A 17,871-nucleotide genomic window follows, 5' to 3' on the forward strand; every position below is an offset into this window, starting at 1 on the left:
TCCTCTTGCTTTTCCCGTGGCCAAGTGATGGCTAGGGACCTTTTCCTCTTGTTTGTTGGCCAAGTGGTGTTTCCATCGGGACAGTAGAGTGTTTATCCCAAATTCTGAGGTTTTGCCTTGCATGGATGAGCCAAGGGAAGCCGGTGATTCCTACACGGCAGAGGCATCTCCAAAGGCAATTGTGGTTTCAGTTTGCCTTCCTGATTTGCCAGAGCATGAATTCCATTAATTTTATGATTTCTTTTGTGTTGGAAAAGTAGAGAATACACATGGAACCGGTTATTATTTTGAAGTAACCCATTAGTCCTTTATTAGTAATCCATTAATTCTTCACTGCTGTGGCTGGTCAAGGTTTTCCTTAAAAAAACAAGCTAGCAGGGAAAAATAGTGTGGAAATAGGACATGGATACAAAGGCCTGCAAGTCCTTACAGCCTGTTGTCTCCATGTATAGTCCCTCCCTTTCCTCCCTTTCCTCCCTTTCCTCCCTTTCCTCCCTTTCCTCCCTTTCCTCCCTTTCCTCCCTTTCCTCCCTTTCCTCCCTTTCCTCCCTTTCCTCCCTTTCCTCCCTTTCCTTCCTTCCAGCTGTTTCACTCCTCCATCCACCTCTGCTCCCTGCTTTATCCATTGCAGATAGCTTCCCAGAGTCTCCAGTGTGCCTGCTGCTGCTTTTCCCTGGAATATGGAGGAGATTCCTTGCCAGCACACAAGTAATGGAATTCCTGGTCTGGGGAAGGTGGTTGGGATGCAGGTGGAACACCAGGTTGGGCTGCAGCCACCACGAAGCCAGCTGTGGTCTGCTGTGGTGTTGGATTGTGTATTCCGCAGGGGAGGCTTCTTTCTACCTCTCCTGCAGAATTCCATCATGGAGCAGCATTTCCAAATTGTAATCCTGAGGCTGGGAAGGGTGGATGTGGAGAGCCAGGATACGGGAGCGGCGGTGTCACTAGTCTGGGATACTCTGGAAGCTGTGAAGTAGGTGATCTTGGGGATTCAATGTTCACTCTGGATAGGAGAGAATCCTGGGGCTGAGTGGGATTTTGGGAAGAAACCTGCAGGCTCAGAGGCAGCAGGTGAGACAAAATGCTCCCAACTGCTGTATTCCTGGATATGTGAAGGAGGAAAGGTTGAAAGACAGCAGAAAACCTGAGCACCTCCGGATCATGGAATCCTGGAATCGTTTGGGTGGGAAGGAACTTTAAATTCATCTCATTCCACCCCCTGCCACGGGCAGGGACATTTCCAACACCTCCCCCTGGATCAGGATTCTCCAAAGCCCCATCCATCCCATCTCACCACCTGGGGGTAAAACACTCACCAGAAGATTCCTGGCTTTCCCATGGAGCCTGATCTGAGATTCCTGCTACGATGAAACACTTCAGCATGAATCCTTCACACTGCAAAGTATTCCTCCTCTGCTTCCAATGCCATCGGGACAAGGAAGCCCCTCTCTGGATTTACAAGTGTCTGTCTGTAACTGAATGTCCTTTCCTAGGACTGGGATGCTTTGGGGTATTCCTGCTCCGACGGGGTTGCTCTTGCACCAGAGACATCAGGGTGGGCTCAGGCTTTGCCCCTCGAGTTTTCCGGAGCCCTAATTCATCCCGGTCGGAATTTAAAGCCTCCTTGGCTCTGTGCTGTGTCAGGTTTTTCCTCCACTGCTGGCAGAAAGCAGCAACTTCTTCTTCTTCAGGGTCTGCTGAGGGTTGTCCCAAACCCTGTTGGACAAAGGAATTGCTTTAATATATCCCTGTGCATACTAAATTATGGAAAAGTGTGGATGTGCCGGTGTGTGCGCGATCCACAAAGCATTGCTACCTCTTAATGTTTCAAAATGCTTCAAAATGCTCGAGTGCTTCAAAAGCTTCTGCAGGGAGAGGAAAGAAAGCAGTTTGTTGATAAACAGGGAATTTTCCAAAGGGAAATTGCCAGGTCACAGAGGACTTTGGGATCTAGATGGTCAAAATTAATTAAATAATTAATTAATCCAGACTGGCATCAGCAAAGTGAAAAATGGGGAAATAGAGGAAGTTTTAAGTTTAATTAAGCACAGGAGGAGCTTTGTCACCCTTGGGGCTAATTATTGTTCAGCAAATGGGATTCTAAAAAATCTGTGTTCCCTTCAAAAAGAGATGCTGATCCCTGGAAAAGCAGTAGGATTATAGAGGAAGATGGGATTCAGGTGGAAATGCTGTCTCAGGAAGAGGCTGATGGTGTTTGCACTTGTTTTCCAGTTGTTCTCAGGAAAAATCTGCTCTCACAGACATTACAGTCAAATCAGGTGGCTGTTGATGGCAGCTGCATGGGAAACTCTTAGGAATTTGGCATTTTGGAATAAAGAGGATAGCATGGACTAATTCCAAATAAAAGGTGCTCTATGATCCAAAAATTAAGTAGGGAATGGAGCAGGTAAAGGTGACCTCAAGGACAGTCAATGCCTGGGATGAAGCAGGGTGGGCCTTGGACATGAGACAGTAAGGCACAAAATAAAAGTATTCCAGGAGGAATATTTGATCCAGCTGGAGTACCCCAGCAGGCAGATAACAGTTCCCATAAGAAAGACCTGGATGAGAAGCTCCCACAGCATGGAATTGCTGCCATCAGCCTTCACTGTTAGGGAGAAACCCTTCCCTGTGAGGGTGAGGAGGCCCTGGCACAGAGAAGCTGTGACTGCCCCATCCCTGGAACTGCTCAAAGCCAGGTTGGATGAGGCTTGGAGCAACCCTTCCCACCCAAATAATTCCAGGACTGATTCCTTGATGGACTCACTTTGACACACGCCGCCTCGGCTGCCCTCAGGACGTGCTGGACTGCTTGGATGAGGTTCTGCACGTTGCTCAGCAGCAGCTCAGAGGAGGCCTTGCTCTCCCCAGTCACTGCTTTCACCCTTCAAAGACATTCCAAAGGATTTTATTGAAAGGACATTGGACGTCCTGACAGTGTTGTTATTCCAAACCCAGCTTGTCCCCTATGCCATTGGAGCAGGGAAACCCACGGAGGGAAGGGAGGCCTCCAAATTGTTCCTTAGCTCTTGGACAATACACACCTTCTCTAGGACCTCTGGGGACCACCACCCACATTCCTTTGAGAGGGATCCCTCTTGGATGACCTAGTGAGAGGTGATCCCAGCTGCTGGCAGCTCACCTGGCCACGATGCCAAGCTGGCTGCTGATGGATTGGGTGTGCTCGGCAGCACGGAGCAGCTCCGTGGAGCATCTCTGGTCCAGGCACTGCTTGGCGAGGATGTTCCCAAACTTAACAACCACCTGCCCATTGGACACCATTTGCCTGGCACAGGCAACAAACTGCTCCTTGCTCTGGAACAGGATAAAAATCAATGGGACTGGGGAGAGAAGGAAAAACCAGCTTTTCCTGCAGGACAAGGAGGGTCCAGGAGGTTACATCAGACACATCTTGAGGAAAGGACAGGATGCCAAGCTCACATCCAACCAAGAGGAAGGTATTTGGAGTATTTTGCATAAATAGAGCTGGTGCCACTCTCTCAAGAGCTGGGTGACACAGGGATTTGGGATGGAGCTGGCATGATCCTAAGGGAAAACCGGAGGGATGAATCGCTGCCTACCGCAATGGGGCCCTTCCTCCGCAGGAACTGAGCCATGTGGATCATCCTCGTGGCCATGTCCTGGGTCACCTGGGACACCTTGCTGGAGCCACTCTGCCACTTGTCACAGTTTCCTCTCTCCTGCTTGGCAGGGGAGAGGCTGGAAGGGCTGTCCTGGTGCTGTCGAGACAGTAATGGAGCAAATTCCAAGCCTGGAATGTGTGGACATAGTGATGCCGAGTGGTCTCCACCTGGGTGTTTCTGAAGGAGATTTTGGTGAGTAAAGTTGGTGGGAGAGCTGCCCACCCCCTGCTGGGTCCACTCCACTTTCCCAGCAGCCCTTCTCCCTAAATCCAAAGCCCTTGGAGCCACCTCCAAATGGGATTAGGGTGTCCTGCAAGCTGAGAGTTTGCAATTGATTCCAGCACAAGAGCTCTAAAGCACTTTGCTGAGGGACCTGGGTCTGTGCCAAAGCCTCTCCCAGCTCCTGACACCCATGGGAATGGAGTTGCTGGTATTCCCAGAGGGAGTGTGTGGAGTTGAGAGAGAGTGCTACAGCTCCCCTGCCTCCAAAATGGTGGATTGGGATGGATATAGGAGAGCCTGGCCGATCGGATATCCAGGAATCCAGGGCTGCCAGCAACCTGAGCTGCCTGAGTGGCCCAGGATCAGCCTGCTGACCTCCAGAGGCCCTGCCAGCATCCCTCACATTCCTGCTCCATGCTGGGAGCACCAGCAATGATGGACACCCCTGACCAACACCCTGCCAGGGAAAAGAGCTCCCATACCAGCTCACCCACGTCCTGCATGGCTCCACTCGCTCCTCTGCTCCTGCACGGACGAATTCCTGCTGCCTCCGTGGGCTCTGGGGCTGGGGAGAGTCCGGCTGTGCCGTTGGGCGATCCTGAGAAGCGTTCCCGCTGCAGGCATTCCGTGAGGCGCCGCAGGATGTCCCTGTCGATTCCACGGATAACCCAGAGCTGTGTGAGAAGGTAGTGTGCCTTGGCCGACCAGTACCATGCCACGCTGTCCAGGTGGGGATCCCCAGTGTCCTGGCAGGGATCCCCAGCGTCCCGATGGCTCCCAAAGCGCCGCCGGGCACTTTCCACCACATCAGCCGTGAGGAGCAGGAGGTGGTCAGCCACGGACAGCAGGCTGGGCTGCGATGTAAGCTGAGCACCAGCCTCCAGAGCATCCCGGAGGGTGTTCCTGACCCATTGGACATCAGCCATGAGCTGATTTGCCTTCTCCTCAAAACCTTCTTTGCTCCTCTCCTTCTCCTCTTGGGTGAGGCTGGACAGAGCTGCTCCAGCCACATCTTGGATGAACTGCAGCTGTTCCATGTTGACGCCTTCCATGTGGAGCAACAACGCCTTGGCCCTGAGGGCCACGTCCCTCTGCAGGAGCTCGAAGCGGACGGCCAAGCTGGCAGCAGGCAGCGGGGAGAACAGGAGGGTGTTGGACACATCCAGCAGCGCTTCCATGAGAACCTGGATCTCATCCCGGAGCGCCAGGATTTCTCTGGCAGCGTGGTCTCCAGGGCAGGATAAGTAGGAGAGCCGGGCAGCCTCCTGCAGCCTGAGGGAATTCTCCGCCACAGCAGCCAGGAGGCTCTGTGGGCCAACTTTGTTCCTCACGGCTCTGTTCAGCTCCCTCAGGAACAGGACATCCCTGCCCACAAACTGATCCACGGCATCCAGCAGGACACGCATTCCATTGGCCCATCGGACACCGTGCAGCTCCAGGATGGCCTTTTCAATCCCACAGGATTCCCTGAAGGATGCTGCCTTCTCCAGGAACACTTTGGTGTTCAGCTGAGCACGGGAAAACTTGGCTTGGAGCTGCAGAAAGCTCTCCTGGACATGGGAGGGATTGGGATTTTCCTTACTGCAGGCTGTGCTTGCAATGTCTCCTGCCAACTGCACTGCTCCCGCTAAACCCAGCAGGGTCTCATCCAAAGCCTGCTTCCCTCTTGGAGAGTCACCCAACAGGATAAATCCAAGCACTTGCTGGGCCAGACCGTTCCAAGAGCCTGCCACAGCTGCCAGGCACTCCCAGGTCTCCCGGATCCTTCCCGAGAGCCTGAGTGCCATTTGGAGAAGCCTGCCTGGAGCAGGGAGCTGCCCGGGGGTCGTTTCTGTGGCCAGGCTGACGATCCGTGCGGTCAGTGCTGTGATATCCTGGTGCTGCTCCAGCACCTGGAGCTGGGGGGGCTCAGCAATGGGCACTGCTTCCCATGCTGCTTCCACACAGCCATTGGAGAGCTCCAGCAGGACAGAGCAAGCAGCACGGACAGTGTCCATGTCACCGGCTCGGGATGCTCCCAGGAGAGCTGTGATGACAGGGTGTGTATCGTCTTTCCATGGATCTAGGTGGAAGTTAGCTGGTGGTGAAGAGGGATGACTTTGGATATCTCCTTGGAATGCTGCCTCATCCATACTGGTTTGTATCCCAGTGTGGGACAGCCCCTTTTCCACCTTGGTGCTCCGCACTTGCTCACGGAGCGGGCTGAGGATCTCCGGGTGGTTGGACCCATCCAGCCCAGCTTGGACACGGAGAGCAGAGTCCATTAGGGAGCTCACTGCCTGGGAAAAGGCATCCTGGCTTTGGAGGCAGGAAAACCTTCCTGGAATGAGGGCCGCGACTGCTCCCAGCTCCAGGATGGATTTGTCCAATTGCTCCACCCACACCAGCAAACCATTCCTGAAAATGGGATCTGTGGCCCTGTCCACGTGCCGGCTGGTGGCTCCAACCACCCAGCGTGCCCAGCCTGTGAGGTGAGCGGCGTGCCAAGAGAGCCCCTTGGGATGCCGGCATTCCAGCGCTGCTTCACACCATTCCTTGTGCCTGGCCAGCTCCTGGATGGATAACTCAAGGAATTCTCTCATGCCGATGGTCTCCTCAAAGCAGCAGAGGAGGCTGTTGGTGGCTCTGGCCCAGGCATGGCACAGGGCCTGGAGCTGCTCTGTGGAATTCCCTCTTGTTTCCATGAGCAGGGAAGGGAGGCTCGCCAGGAGGCTCTGCAGGTGCTCCACACCCTCCCGGATTTCCCTGGCAGTTTGGGCCTGGGCACACCTGGCTAGGACCAGATCGGCCGCTTGGAGCATCCGCTGGGCCTGAGCGAAGAAGGCGGCAATGTGGGGCTGGAGCTTCCTCAGAATTCCTCCTGGTCCTGCTGGAAAACATCCTGAACGGGCAAGGCTAAGGGCACCTTCAACCACCTGCCTCAGGGGCTCCTTCTCCTCAAAGAATCCATCCAGGATTTGGCACAGCGTGGCCCTGAGCACTGCCTGGTCCAGGTTTTCCAGCTCCTCCCTCAAGCTGTGACATTCCTGCTCCAGTCCGTGTACTCCCTGGCTCTGCCCTGGCTGTTCCTCCCGCCGGCTCACATGGCTGCAGATGCTCCTCCTCAGCTGTAGCAGGACCCAACAACGTTCCACCAGCTCCAGCTGCAGATCCAGCCTGGATGACTCTGCCAGCAGCATTCCATGGAGAATGACCGCTTCCAGATGTGAGCTGAATGCGCCCTCGGAGAGGCGCAGGGGGTCGGGGTGGGAGAGGAGAGCCTGGAGCCTCCTCACCTGCCGGGAGAAGATCCCAGTCCTGTCCTGTGGCTCCGTGAGCAGGGAGAGGAGTTCCCTGATGGTCCTCTCCGTCAGCTGGAAAGCAGAATCTTGGGAGAGGTCAGCTTGGCAATCCCTGGAATGTGTCAGGGCGCCGTGCTTGGCTGTGTGGATGAGTGGGACACACTTGTGGAGCAGCTGCAGGGTCTGGGCCAAGCTCTTCCCTCCAGGACAATATCCAAGTTCCTGGAGGCGCTTGGCTGTTAGGCGGCTCAGCAGGAGCACAGCCTCAGAGAAGGCCTGGAATGCAGCCAGCAGCCCTGGAGCGTCCCGGGCATCCTGCAGCACGTTCAGGCATTCCAGAAGCCAGCTGGCAGCACCAGTGATCCTCCTCATCCCTGCAGCCTCTTCCAGCTGAAGGATCTAACCAGGAAACAAGGCAGAAAAGCCGCTCAGGTCAGGAATTCCCGTTCCCGTTTCATCCCTGGAGCGGGGAGGAGGTGTGGATTGCTCCGTGGATCTGCTGGAGCTTCCCCTGCTCACGTCCCTTCCCAGTGTCCCCCTCACCTTTGCCGTGTCCATCAGGGTCCTCTTGGCAGCCGCTGCCAGGTGCTCTCGGTGCCGAGGGCTGTCTGGATGCTCCTGGAGCTGGAATGCTGCGAGCACCATGTCCCTCCCAGCCTGGAGCAGGGATTCACCCATGGGAGGACACATCTCCATGCTCTCTTCCTCACCAGAATCCTCGGACAGCCTGGAATGGAAGGACTGGGCTCAGCACTCCTGTCTATTCCCCACTCCCAGTCCCACTTCTCCAGGAGGATGCGTGCCCCCTGCCATCTTTTCCATCTCTTCCCAGCCCCCAAATCCACCTGGGAGACTTCCATCCACCTCACCTCCTTGCCACAGCAGCGAGCTCTTCCATAGCTTTGGCTAATTTTCCCGCCTTTTCCCCCAAATCGGGAAAGGCTGCGCAAATCCCATCTTCGCGTTCCAGGGCAAGGAGGAGGTGGCAGAGCTCCACAGCCATGGGGCAGAGAATTCCCTGGAGAGCTTTGTTTTCTGTTGGGAGCCCGAGCTCAGAGAGAGAAAAAGGCTTCATGTTGTCCTGCCTGGAAAAGGGAAGAAACCCTGGGGTTAACTGGGATCCAGTGTGGAACAGTTCCCAGTTTTCCCAGCGAGCTTGGATAGGGATGGCAGTTCCTAGCTTGGGAAGCGCTCCCGACTTTAATTTCACCCAGCTCTGAAACCAGGTCACTCACCTGGAATTCCTGGGACAACGGAGCCGGGATTTCCATTCCCGGAGGACCATCACAGGTGTTCCCGGCACTGCAGAGCCGGCATTCCCTCACAGGGAGGGATCCGGGACAGCAGAGCCGGGGGGAGCCTGAGATCTTCCTTTCCCAGTTCCCGGGACGCCATGCGCGATGTTCCCATGGGATCCGCGCCGGGATGCGCCAGCGTCACCATGGAGACAAGGGGCGCGGGGCGGTGGCGCTCCGCCGCGCGCCGGCCGCGGGACACGCCGGGAGTTGTAGTTCGGTCCGTTGTTTAGAGGAACGGAATTCCCTGGGCCCGGGTGCGTAGGGGAGGGCTCAGGCAGGAATATCCCGGTTTTTCCCGCACAGGGCTCACTCCTGCCAGGGGCGTTTTTGAACAATTCCAATGTGCGCTCAGGTAACGGGGGCAGGACGCAGGAGACCCTTCTCCTCATTACCATTAGTGTGGGGTATTCCCAAGGAAGTGTAGGCTACCTCCCAGGAATCTGAGCTTCAGCTCTCCTGCGTTACAGGTGAGGTAGTTCCCTGGAAACTCGCAGAGCGACACAAATGACCTTCAGGATAAGGACTGACCCGACACAGATCCCACCGCCAGCACTAGGCTGGGATCCCGCTCCCATTCCCTCGGCACCAAGCACAGCCATCTTTTGAGTGCGCTCCTGAAGGAACCCCGCTTTGGGAATAACCGGGGTGCGCGGGTCCCACCCGCCGGGAGGAGCCGCTCATCGCCGATCCCCGCCGGATCCCGCATCCTGCGCGCGCCCCGCCCCGCGCACGCGCCCGCCGCGCTCCCGGTGCCGCGGCGGAGGAGGAGGAGGAGGAGGAGGAGGAGGAAGGAGCGCAGGAAAAGTGGGAGCGATGGACAGCGCCGGCAAGGAGCGGGAGGCCGTGCAGCTCATGGCGGAGGCCGAGAAGCGGGTCAAGGGCTCGCACTCCTTCCTGCGGGGGCTCTTCGGGTGAGCGGCTCCCGCATCCCCCCTGCCCGGATCCTGCATCCCCCTTCCAGTCTCCTGCATCTCCCCTCCCCCTTCCCCGGCTCCTGGATCCCTCCCTCCGGCTCTTGCCCCCCTTCCGGCCCCTTCACACCCCCATTCCCAGCTCCCGCTCCCCGTCAGCTCCTGGATCACCCTCTGGGCGCCTGGCCCCACTCCCATTTCATACATCCCTTCCTTCCCCATCTCCTACCTCCGCCCCCTTCCCTGTTTCCTGTCCCCCTTCCCCATCTCCTCCGTCCTCCCCTTCCCGACCTCTTCCCGCTTTTTCCCAACTCCTGCCCCCAGCGGGGGTGAGGGTCTTCCTTATCCCTGCCAGGGCACGGTGGCGGGGGGGGCACACGGAACCCTCCCATCCCGATCCAAACCCGGATGCCCCTGGAGCAGCCCCCCCTGGCATCCATAGCCACAGGGATGTGACGAGCGCGCTCGGCCTCTGCGGCTCCTGTCCCCTCCCCGCGTCCGGCTCCGCGCTCATCCCGGCCTTATCCCGGGGGAATCATCTCCTGGCACCCCCGGATTCGCCCTGGCGGGGCTGGGCTCTCCCGAAATCCCAGGGAACACCCGGCACTCCGGGGCTGCGGGTGGCATTATCCCAGAAAATGGCAGAGCGTTCTTTTCCCTGGGCCTGGCTGCTCCAGCCTCGCTGTTCCTGGGGGTGTGTCTGGAAACGGGATGGTGTGGCCACCTCAGTCCTGCTTTTCCTTAGTTTTTTTAAGGAAAGAACATTCCCGGAGCAATGCTCTCTGAAGGCCGGGAGGTTTTTATCCATCAGCCCAGAAAAATCGGCTGCGGCCGCCCTAAAATCCACAAGTTTTAAATAGAAATTCCTCTCTGGCCTCCGGCAGATTAATCAGTCAAGGCCTGCTCCAGGGGCATAATCCGGGTGGCAAATTCCTGAAAATCCTTGGAGGAATTTTTAATTTTCAGGGCTAAAAACGGATGGAGGGAAAAAACAAGAGGATGTGGGGGTGGGGGTGGGGGTGTGTGACTCGGCTCTTGGCACCTTCCCTGCGAACGGGATGTCCAGGCCTCAGGGCTTGCCAAATTCATTCTTCCCACCTGGGCCCTTCTTGGAATGGCTCCATCACCTTGCACAAGAGCTGTTATTCCTTTTATTTCTAATTTTTTTGGATTAAAAGACTGGGACCTGCCCTGTTCCAGAGGCCTCTCTGGGTGTAGCATTCCTTGGTGCCGCCTGCATTGGCTTTGGCTCATGCCAGAGGCGCCTTCCAAGGGCAAGGAGGGATCCAAAAATCCCGCCTGTGCTTCCAAACCAACCGTGCTTGGCTGCCAGAGGGAGGGGAGAAAAGCGCCAGAATGCCCAAGGGATGGAAAAGAAAATGGAGTAATCCATTGCTGTGAGGTCGATTTAAGAGCAGTGTGGATGTGGTACTCGGGGACGTGGATTTTGGGGGAATGTTGGATTTGTGGGCTTGAGGGATTTTCCAACCTTAAGGATTCTGGGATTCGTTTTTTTTTTTCTGTGGAAGCCAGGTCCCACCTGGCTCCTGTAAGGGAGTTATGAAGACCAAGGAGGTCCCCCCAGATCTTCTTTTTTTCCAAGGTTTCCATGAAAAATCTGCGTTTCCTTGCCAAAAATCGGACCTTTGGCATCTCGGAATTCTGGGAGAGCCCCCAAATCCAGCATTCCCCTTTCAGTGTTCTCACATGGGGGGTGGGGTCGCCCTCAGAGCCTGGAGAGGCCAAGATTCGCAATCCCAATTTTGGCTCCGGAGCCATGTTCTGGCCCGACCTCAGGAGCATTCCCGCTGCATTCCAGGGGCAACACCCGGGTGGAGGAGGCCTGTGAGATGTACACCAGGGCTGCCAACATGTTCAAGATCGCCAAAAACTGGAGCGGTGAGTCCAAGTCTTGGGGTCTGGGGGGGCCTGGGTGATCCCGGAGTGCCCAGATGTTTTCCTGTGAATAATTCCATGGGGACTGGTCTCTGTGTCCATGCAATTCCTATTTAAATACTGGGAGAGTGGACAAAGGAATGAGCTGAAGGAACTTGGAGGAATTTTAAAATGCCAGCTGGTGATCCTGCTTGGGAAGCCCTTATCCCTAAATCTCCCCAGGTCCCCGAAGCAGTGCCTTCCCGCTCATTCCCGGGATTCATGGGATTGATGTTCCTTCTTTTCCAGCGGCAGGAAATGCCTTTTGCCAGGCGGCCAAGCTGCACATGCAGCTCCAGAGCAAGCACGACTCGGCCACCAGCTTTGTGGATGCTGGGAATGCCTACAAAAAAGCGGATCCGCAAGGTAAGGCAGCGGAACCCAGCAGCGCAATCTGGGATTGTTCCCAGGCTCAGTGGCGGCAGAGGTGCGTTCCTGCTTTTCCAGAAGGAGCTTTGGGATGATGCAGGAAGTCAGCACTATCCTGGCGTCTCCTCTTGGTGTTCGTTGGGATTTGGGATGCTGCAGGGTGTTGGGACTTTTGGCAGCTTCCATCCTGGTTTGGCTTGGCTTTAGGGAATGGCTTTCTGAGGAATGGCTTTGGGCACTCACTGGGCTGGATCCCAGTGGGATCCCTCCCGTGTCCCCATGGCTTGCCCCAGTCCTGGTCTTTGTTGGTGTGAGAATAAAGGATCTGGGATTCTTTCAACCCGGTTGTGATTTTTGGGAAGGTCTCCAATCCGTTTTTCCCTAGATAGGTCTGGAAGCAAATCCCCCACCTCCCACCAGCACTGTCCCAGGAGACATGGGAACAAACTCAGGGTGGATAATACCCTTTTGGAGTGGTGAAACTCTGAAATTCCCTGGAAAACAGCAGCGTTTTGGAGTTGATCCCTTGAAGTTTGCTCTGTTGGGGGATGCAGACAGCAAACTCGGGGTTGGGTCATCCTGGTGTTTGTTCCCTTTGGGAATTGCCGGGGGTGCTGGGGCTGAGGTCATTCCAGAGCCTGCTCTGTGGGTGGATATTCCCTGGAGCAGCTGCCAGGTGGGATTTGGGAAGGGGACGCGGCTGACACTGTTGTCTCTCACACACGCTGCAGAGGCCATCAACTGCTTAAACGCAGCCATCGATATCTACACGGACATGGTAAGGCCCCGCTCTCGGGAATGCCGCGCGGCTTCCTGGGGACGCGCGCCTCACCCTGCTTCCCTCCTGTCCCCAGGGCCGCTTCACCATCGCCGCCAAGCACCACATCACCATCGCTGAGATCTACGAGGCCGAGCTGGTGGACATCGAGAAGGTGAGGGGACATCGGTGGCGCCGCTGGTGACGTCATCAGTGATGTCATTGGAGGCCCCGGCACAGCTTTCCCAGAAAAACTCTGGTTGCCACATCCCTGGAAGCGTCCAAGGCCAAGCTGGAGCAGCCTGTGATAGCAGAATGTGTTCCCGCAGTGGAGGTGGATCACCTTTGAGGTCCCTTCCAACCCAAACCATCCTGGGATTTCCATGCCCTGAGCTCAAGAGTTCCCATCTCCCATCCAGCACTGGAATTCCTGGTGTAGGTGCAATCCAGCCCTGAGTTGGAGTTAATGGTTTTCCCAGCCTAGAGGCTTTCATAGAGGATTCCCAAGCCTCTGGTGTGTCCCTGTGCCAGCAGCACTGGCTGAATGCTCTGGTGATAATCTGCCTCAACGTTTCCCGTTGGAAAAGGGCCTCGGAAATGTCATGGAGCCATTTTCTGTCACTTTCAGTTCCCACATCAGCACTCATTCCCTCAATCCCACTTCCAAGCTCCCTGCTGCAGACCTCCTGCTGGAATTTTGCAGGAAAAAACTGGATGGGATTTAGGGGTTATTTTCCAGGCAAGGATTTCCTTCCTTAGCTCCGCCCCATTGGATCTCATCTCTCTCCCTGAATGTTGGTGCTGTTGCCTGGGGTGCTTTATCCCGGGATGACTGATCCCACATTTCTGTCCCCAGGCCATCGCACACTACGAGCAGGCCGCGGATTATTACAAGGGAGAGGAATCCAACAGGCAAGTCCTTGGGATCAGCGGGAAGGGCTGGAACAGGAATCCATCCCAGACACTCCCAGAACCAATACACTTCTAATTTGGGCTATTCCAAGAGAATTCCTCTAAATCCCAGCTGTGGGTTCCCACTCCTCTCTCTGGGAAGGGGTGCTGGGGTGCGGGCTGGTGAATTCCCAGGATTTAGGGTCTGATTTTCAGGATGTGGTTGCAGCTCAGCCAACAAGTGTCTGCTGAAGGTGGCGGCCTACGCGGCGCAGCTGGAGCAGTACCAGAAAGCCATCGAGATCTACGAGCAGGTCAGGAGCCAAATCCCATGGGAACAGCACCTCTTCCCAAGGAAGAGGGCTCGGGTGGTTGGCAGAACTGCCAGAATCAGGGAATTGTTTAGTTTGGAAAAGCTCTCTGATGTCAGGGTCCCACTGTTTCCCCTGTATGGCCAAGTGTCCCCAAGTGCCACATCCATGATTTTCAGTGCTTCCAGGAGAAGGTTGGGAGAAGTGCATAAAAATTCCCCTTTGAATGTATTTACAACTCCCTTTGGCAGAAAATTCCCTCCTGGATTTATCAGCTCTGCCTTTTGTTGGTATTTACCTGCGAATACAGGCATTGCTGCTTGGTGATTCCAGTGGGTTAATCCTGGAGCAGCTTTTTCCCAAATGGATTTGTTTTTCCATTTCCTCATCAACCAGGGATCAGCCTGGTGGGATATGACTTCCCTTAGGATGAGTTTAAAACCTCCCTGCTTCCCAACAGCTTTTTGGCATTTTTTCCATGCCGTTTATTTCCAGCCCTGTGGTTCAGGGTGGAATTTGAATTGGTTTAATCCAGGCTTTCCTTTCCTGCCCCTTTTTCCATGTTGGGTTTTTTTTTTTATCCAGGTGGGAACAAACACAATGGATAACCCTTTGCTCAAGTACAGCGCCAAGGAATATTTCTTCAAAGCTGCCCTGTGCCACTTCATCGTGGATGAGCTGAATGCCAAGGTCAGTTATCCCGGAATTCCCAATCCCACTTCACCAGCCTCGGCCGTCTGGGAGAAGCTTGGTGGGCTCACAGCTATTATCCCAAAATCCCTGATCCCTCCTCAGTAGTGGCTGGAATTGTTGATGTGCCACTGCCACTTTGGTTTCCTGTTGGATCCTTTCCCAATTTTGAGGATGGGAAGTTTGAATCTTGGGGAAAAAAATGAGAATGGTGTGTGAAGGGATTTCTCTCTTCCAGCTTGCACTGGAGAAATACGAAGAAATGTTCCCAGCTTTCACAGATTCCCGGGAATGCAAGCTATTGAAAGTGAGTAACCGGGGGGCTTTCGCACTTTTCCAGGGGTTTTCTCCTTTATCCCAGCATTTTAGAGGACATCAGCCTCACTTTTCCCTGGGTTTGGCCCAGACCCCTCTTTATGGTGGGTGCTTTCCATGGGTCTCTGTTCCTTGGGATGAGATGCCAGAGAGGGAATATGCAGGAACAGAGCATTTCCTAATTTTTCCTGGTGTTTTCCCAGAAACTGCTGGAAGCTCATGAGGAGCAGAACAGCGAGGCCTACACCGAGGCAGTGAGTACTCATGGGTTCACTTGGGAATGCTGCTTCTTCCTTCTCTTCTTTGGGGTGCCTGTGCCCTGTTCAGTATTTGGGAACCTGCAGGGAAGGGCCGGGGACAGAGCTGCTCCAGCAAGGTCCCAGCTTCCTCTTTTAACATTCCTGGGTTTTCGTGGAGAGTTCAGATCCTGCCTGGGTTTATTCTGCTCCTTTGGTGTTTGACAGGAGATTAAAGTGCTCAGGGTGCATTTGGAGAGACTCTTCTCTGGACTGTGGCCCTGTGCCTTTCCCTTTTCCTCCTCTGCTCTCCCTTATTTCACCCACACTTCCCCCTTTTTTTTCACCCTTCCTCCTTTTCACCCCCTTTTTCCTCTCCCCCCTTTCTTTCCCCTCTTCCTTTCTACCCCCCTTTCCCCCTTTTTTCCTTCCTCCGCTTTTTCATTTCCTTTTCCCCTTCTCTTTTTTCCTTTCTCTTTTTTTTCCTTTCCCTTGTTCCCCCCCTTTTTCCCCTTGTTTTCTCCCTTTCTGCTCAGTTTTCTCCCCCTTGTTTCCCCCCACCCTTTCCCCTTGGTTCTTTCCCTTTCCCCTCTTCTTTTCTCTTTCCTCTCTTTTTTTCTCTTCGTCCCCTTTTTCCTCTCTTCCCCTTTTCAACCCTTCCTTTTTTTCCCCCTTCCCCTAGTTTTGCTTTTGTTCCCCTTTGCCTGTTTCCTGTTTTTTCCCCTTTCCCCTTTTTTTCCCCCTCCCTTTCCGCATTTTCCCTTCCTTTTTTCTTTATTCTCCTTCTTTGCATTCCCTCCCTCCCTTTTCTCTCCTCTTTCCCTCCCCTTTATTCCAAGGAGGAGCCCATGTCTGCCACTCTCCCCTCCCATCCCCGCCGTGTTCCCTTTCCCGCCCGCTCCCTGATCCACGTTTTTCCCGGTGCCAGGTGAAGGAATTCGACTCCATCTCGCGGCTGGATCAGTGGCTCACCACGATGCTGCTGCGCATCAAGAAAACCATCCAGGGCGAGGGCGACGGCGACCTCAAGTGATGCCCGCGGGCCTTTCCTGCCTCCAGCTGAGGACTTTTCGGGAATTCCCGACCCAATCCTGCGCTTTCTTTCGTCGCTTCCCACTCCCATGGCTCACTGTGTTTCTTTAGCCCCCGCTCTGTGGTGACGCTCCAGACGGATGCGAGGCAGGAGAAGCCCTTGGAGCGGAATTCCTCCTCCTCCTCGGGTTTGGTCCCGCTCATCCTGGTGCCTGCACTTGCAGCTCCCGGTTTTCCCGCTGTTCCGTTGATTCCAGCATGTAAATATTCCATCCAGGCCAGCACAGTACCAATAAGTGCTTCCAGCCCATTGTGTTCCCATTTTCCCGTTCGCAAGTGTTGGATACGCTTGGATTTGGGGGTCTGGAAGTGGTGCCAGCCACAGGCTTTGGGAACTGGGAATGTCCCGCACACCCCCACCCTGCCAAAGGCATTCCAGGAGCGCCGGGATAGGTGTCAGCCCTAGGTCCTGGTTGGTTTCCATCTTTCTTGGATTGATTTTCCACTTCAAAGTCATGGTGCATCCCATCCCTCCACTTCCCAAGTAACTCCACCCGAGGAAGGATCTATTTTTGTACCTCGCCCTCCGCGTGTGCTGGGCACGATCCCTAAATTCCGACCCCTCGGCTGCACGCGGGTGTTGATCCCACGGGAGCCTCGTTGGAATTCGGGTGGCAGGGGTGCACAGTTTGCTTGGGAGAAGTTGAAAAATTCCTGCGGGAATTGATGGATGTGTGGTTAAGGAGAGAAGATTAAGCTGCCTGGTTTTTCAGGGATGTGTCAGAGGCATCGGGAGCTTGTGCAATTTGTCACTCTTTGGGAAGAGTGAAGTCGTTAAGGGCTGCTCTGGAGGCTCCAGGCAGCCCCAGCCCCTCTTTTCTCTGGAAAAAGTCAGGTCGGAATGTTGGGCTTTGGCTAGAGCTTGGCTCATTCCTTGGCCTCTAAAGTTCTGAAAACCAAAAATCCTGATCCATGCCGAATTCTCCTTGGTTTGGTGTTTTCCCGCCCTTCCTGATCTCTTTATTTCCCACAGGTCCTTGTGCTCATCCCAAACAGATGGAAAAGCCTGGGCTTGGGAGGCGGGGGGGGTGTGGATCTCCCAGCTCCAGGCTTGGAAGCGCACGGATTTCATCCGTTCCCACCCTTAGGAATGGCTTTGTCTGGCATCCAGCACTGTGGGAGCCGGGATGAGGGGAAGCGCAGCTTGGGAGGCTCCACTTTTCCTGGTGTTTTTTTCAGTCCTGTTGCCATTCCCTGTGTCGGTGTTGTAGGACAGGAGGAGCAGGAGGGCTGTTACTCCATCCCTACACCTGGTAGTTGTGTGTGAGTAGCTCCAGCATGTCCTCCGCTGTATCCATGGTGAATTGTGACGGTTCCCAGATGACAATTCCACCACTCCCGCTGTATTCCTGCCCCACTTCCATCACTCTCTACTTGGAAAACTTATTTAAGGAAATGGCCTTAGCAAGAATATCATCTTTGGTGTGACTCCGTACATGAATAAAGTGAAAATCATGGATGGAAGGAGGGAGAAGTGGTTCTTCCAGAAAACTCAAGAGGCTGGAGTGTGGTGGGATGATGGAGGCTGGGAGGGGGTGTGATTCCTTCAGTTCCTGTTTGGAATCATGGAATGGTTTGGGTGGGAAGGGACCTTATAGCTCATCCTGTTCCAGGGACACCTTCCACTGTCCTGGCTTTCTCCAAGCCCCTTGAACACTTCCAGGGATGGGGCAGCCAGTTTCTCTGGGAAAACTTTCAGGGCATCCCTACCCTCACAGGGAAGAATGCCTTCACAACATCCCTCCTGAATTCCCCCTCTGTCACTGGGAAGCCATTCCCTCCCTCTTGTCCTGTCATTTCCTGGTGAATAATCCCTCCCACTTTTCCTTGTAGGCCCCTTCTGAGGTTTCCAAGGAACTTTCTCCAGGTAAACTTTCCAAGCCTGTCAATATCCCAGAGTGTCCCACTGGATACGACTG

General features: G+C 54.9%; 2 protein-coding genes across 4 annotated transcripts; one reads left to right on the forward strand and one right to left on the reverse strand.

Moving 5' to 3' along the window:
* Positions 1-578: 578 nt before the first annotated feature.
* Positions 579-8,534, reverse strand: LOC120750444 (uncharacterized). 3 transcript variants are annotated; one of them, XM_040059176.1, is made up of 8 exons: positions 8,383-8,534; positions 8,017-8,232; positions 7,691-7,874; positions 4,349-7,546; positions 3,582-3,821; positions 3,143-3,315; positions 2,768-2,885; positions 579-1,716 (listed from the first exon to the last, which is right to left on the reverse strand). In XM_040059176.1, the coding sequence occupies exons 1-8, from the start codon at positions 8,430-8,432 to the stop codon at positions 1,456-1,458; spliced, it is 4,440 nt and encodes a 1,479-aa protein (XP_039915110.1). In that variant the 5' UTR covers positions 8,433-8,534; the 3' UTR covers positions 579-1,455. The 3 variants fall into 3 exon arrangements, 2 of the variants coding, with proteins under 2 accessions (XP_039915110.1, XP_039915111.1); XM_040059177.1 differs by lacking the exon at positions 8,017-8,232; XR_005699985.1 differs by lacking the exons at positions 579-1,716; positions 2,768-2,885 and having other exon boundaries at positions 3,180-3,315; positions 4,357-7,546.
* A 647-nt stretch (positions 8,535-9,181) lies between these two features.
* On the forward strand, positions 9,182-17,416 carry NAPB (NSF attachment protein beta). Its single transcript, XM_040057974.1, has 11 exons — positions 9,182-9,356; positions 11,176-11,255; positions 11,541-11,657; positions 12,392-12,438; positions 12,515-12,592; positions 13,274-13,329; positions 13,538-13,622; positions 14,205-14,309; positions 14,548-14,616; positions 14,828-14,878; positions 15,789-17,416. Exons 1-11 carry the CDS (start codon positions 9,259-9,261, stop codon positions 15,891-15,893), a joined length of 891 nt encoding a protein of 296 aa, XP_039913908.1. The 5' UTR covers positions 9,182-9,258; the 3' UTR covers positions 15,894-17,416.
* Positions 17,417-17,871: the final 455 nt, after the last annotated feature.

The sequence above is a fragment of the Hirundo rustica genome, chromosome 3, assembly GCF_015227805.2.
Source record: "Hirundo rustica isolate bHirRus1 chromosome 3, bHirRus1.pri.v3, whole genome shotgun sequence".
NCBI classification, from domain to species: Eukaryota; Metazoa; Chordata; class Aves; order Passeriformes; family Hirundinidae; genus Hirundo; species Hirundo rustica.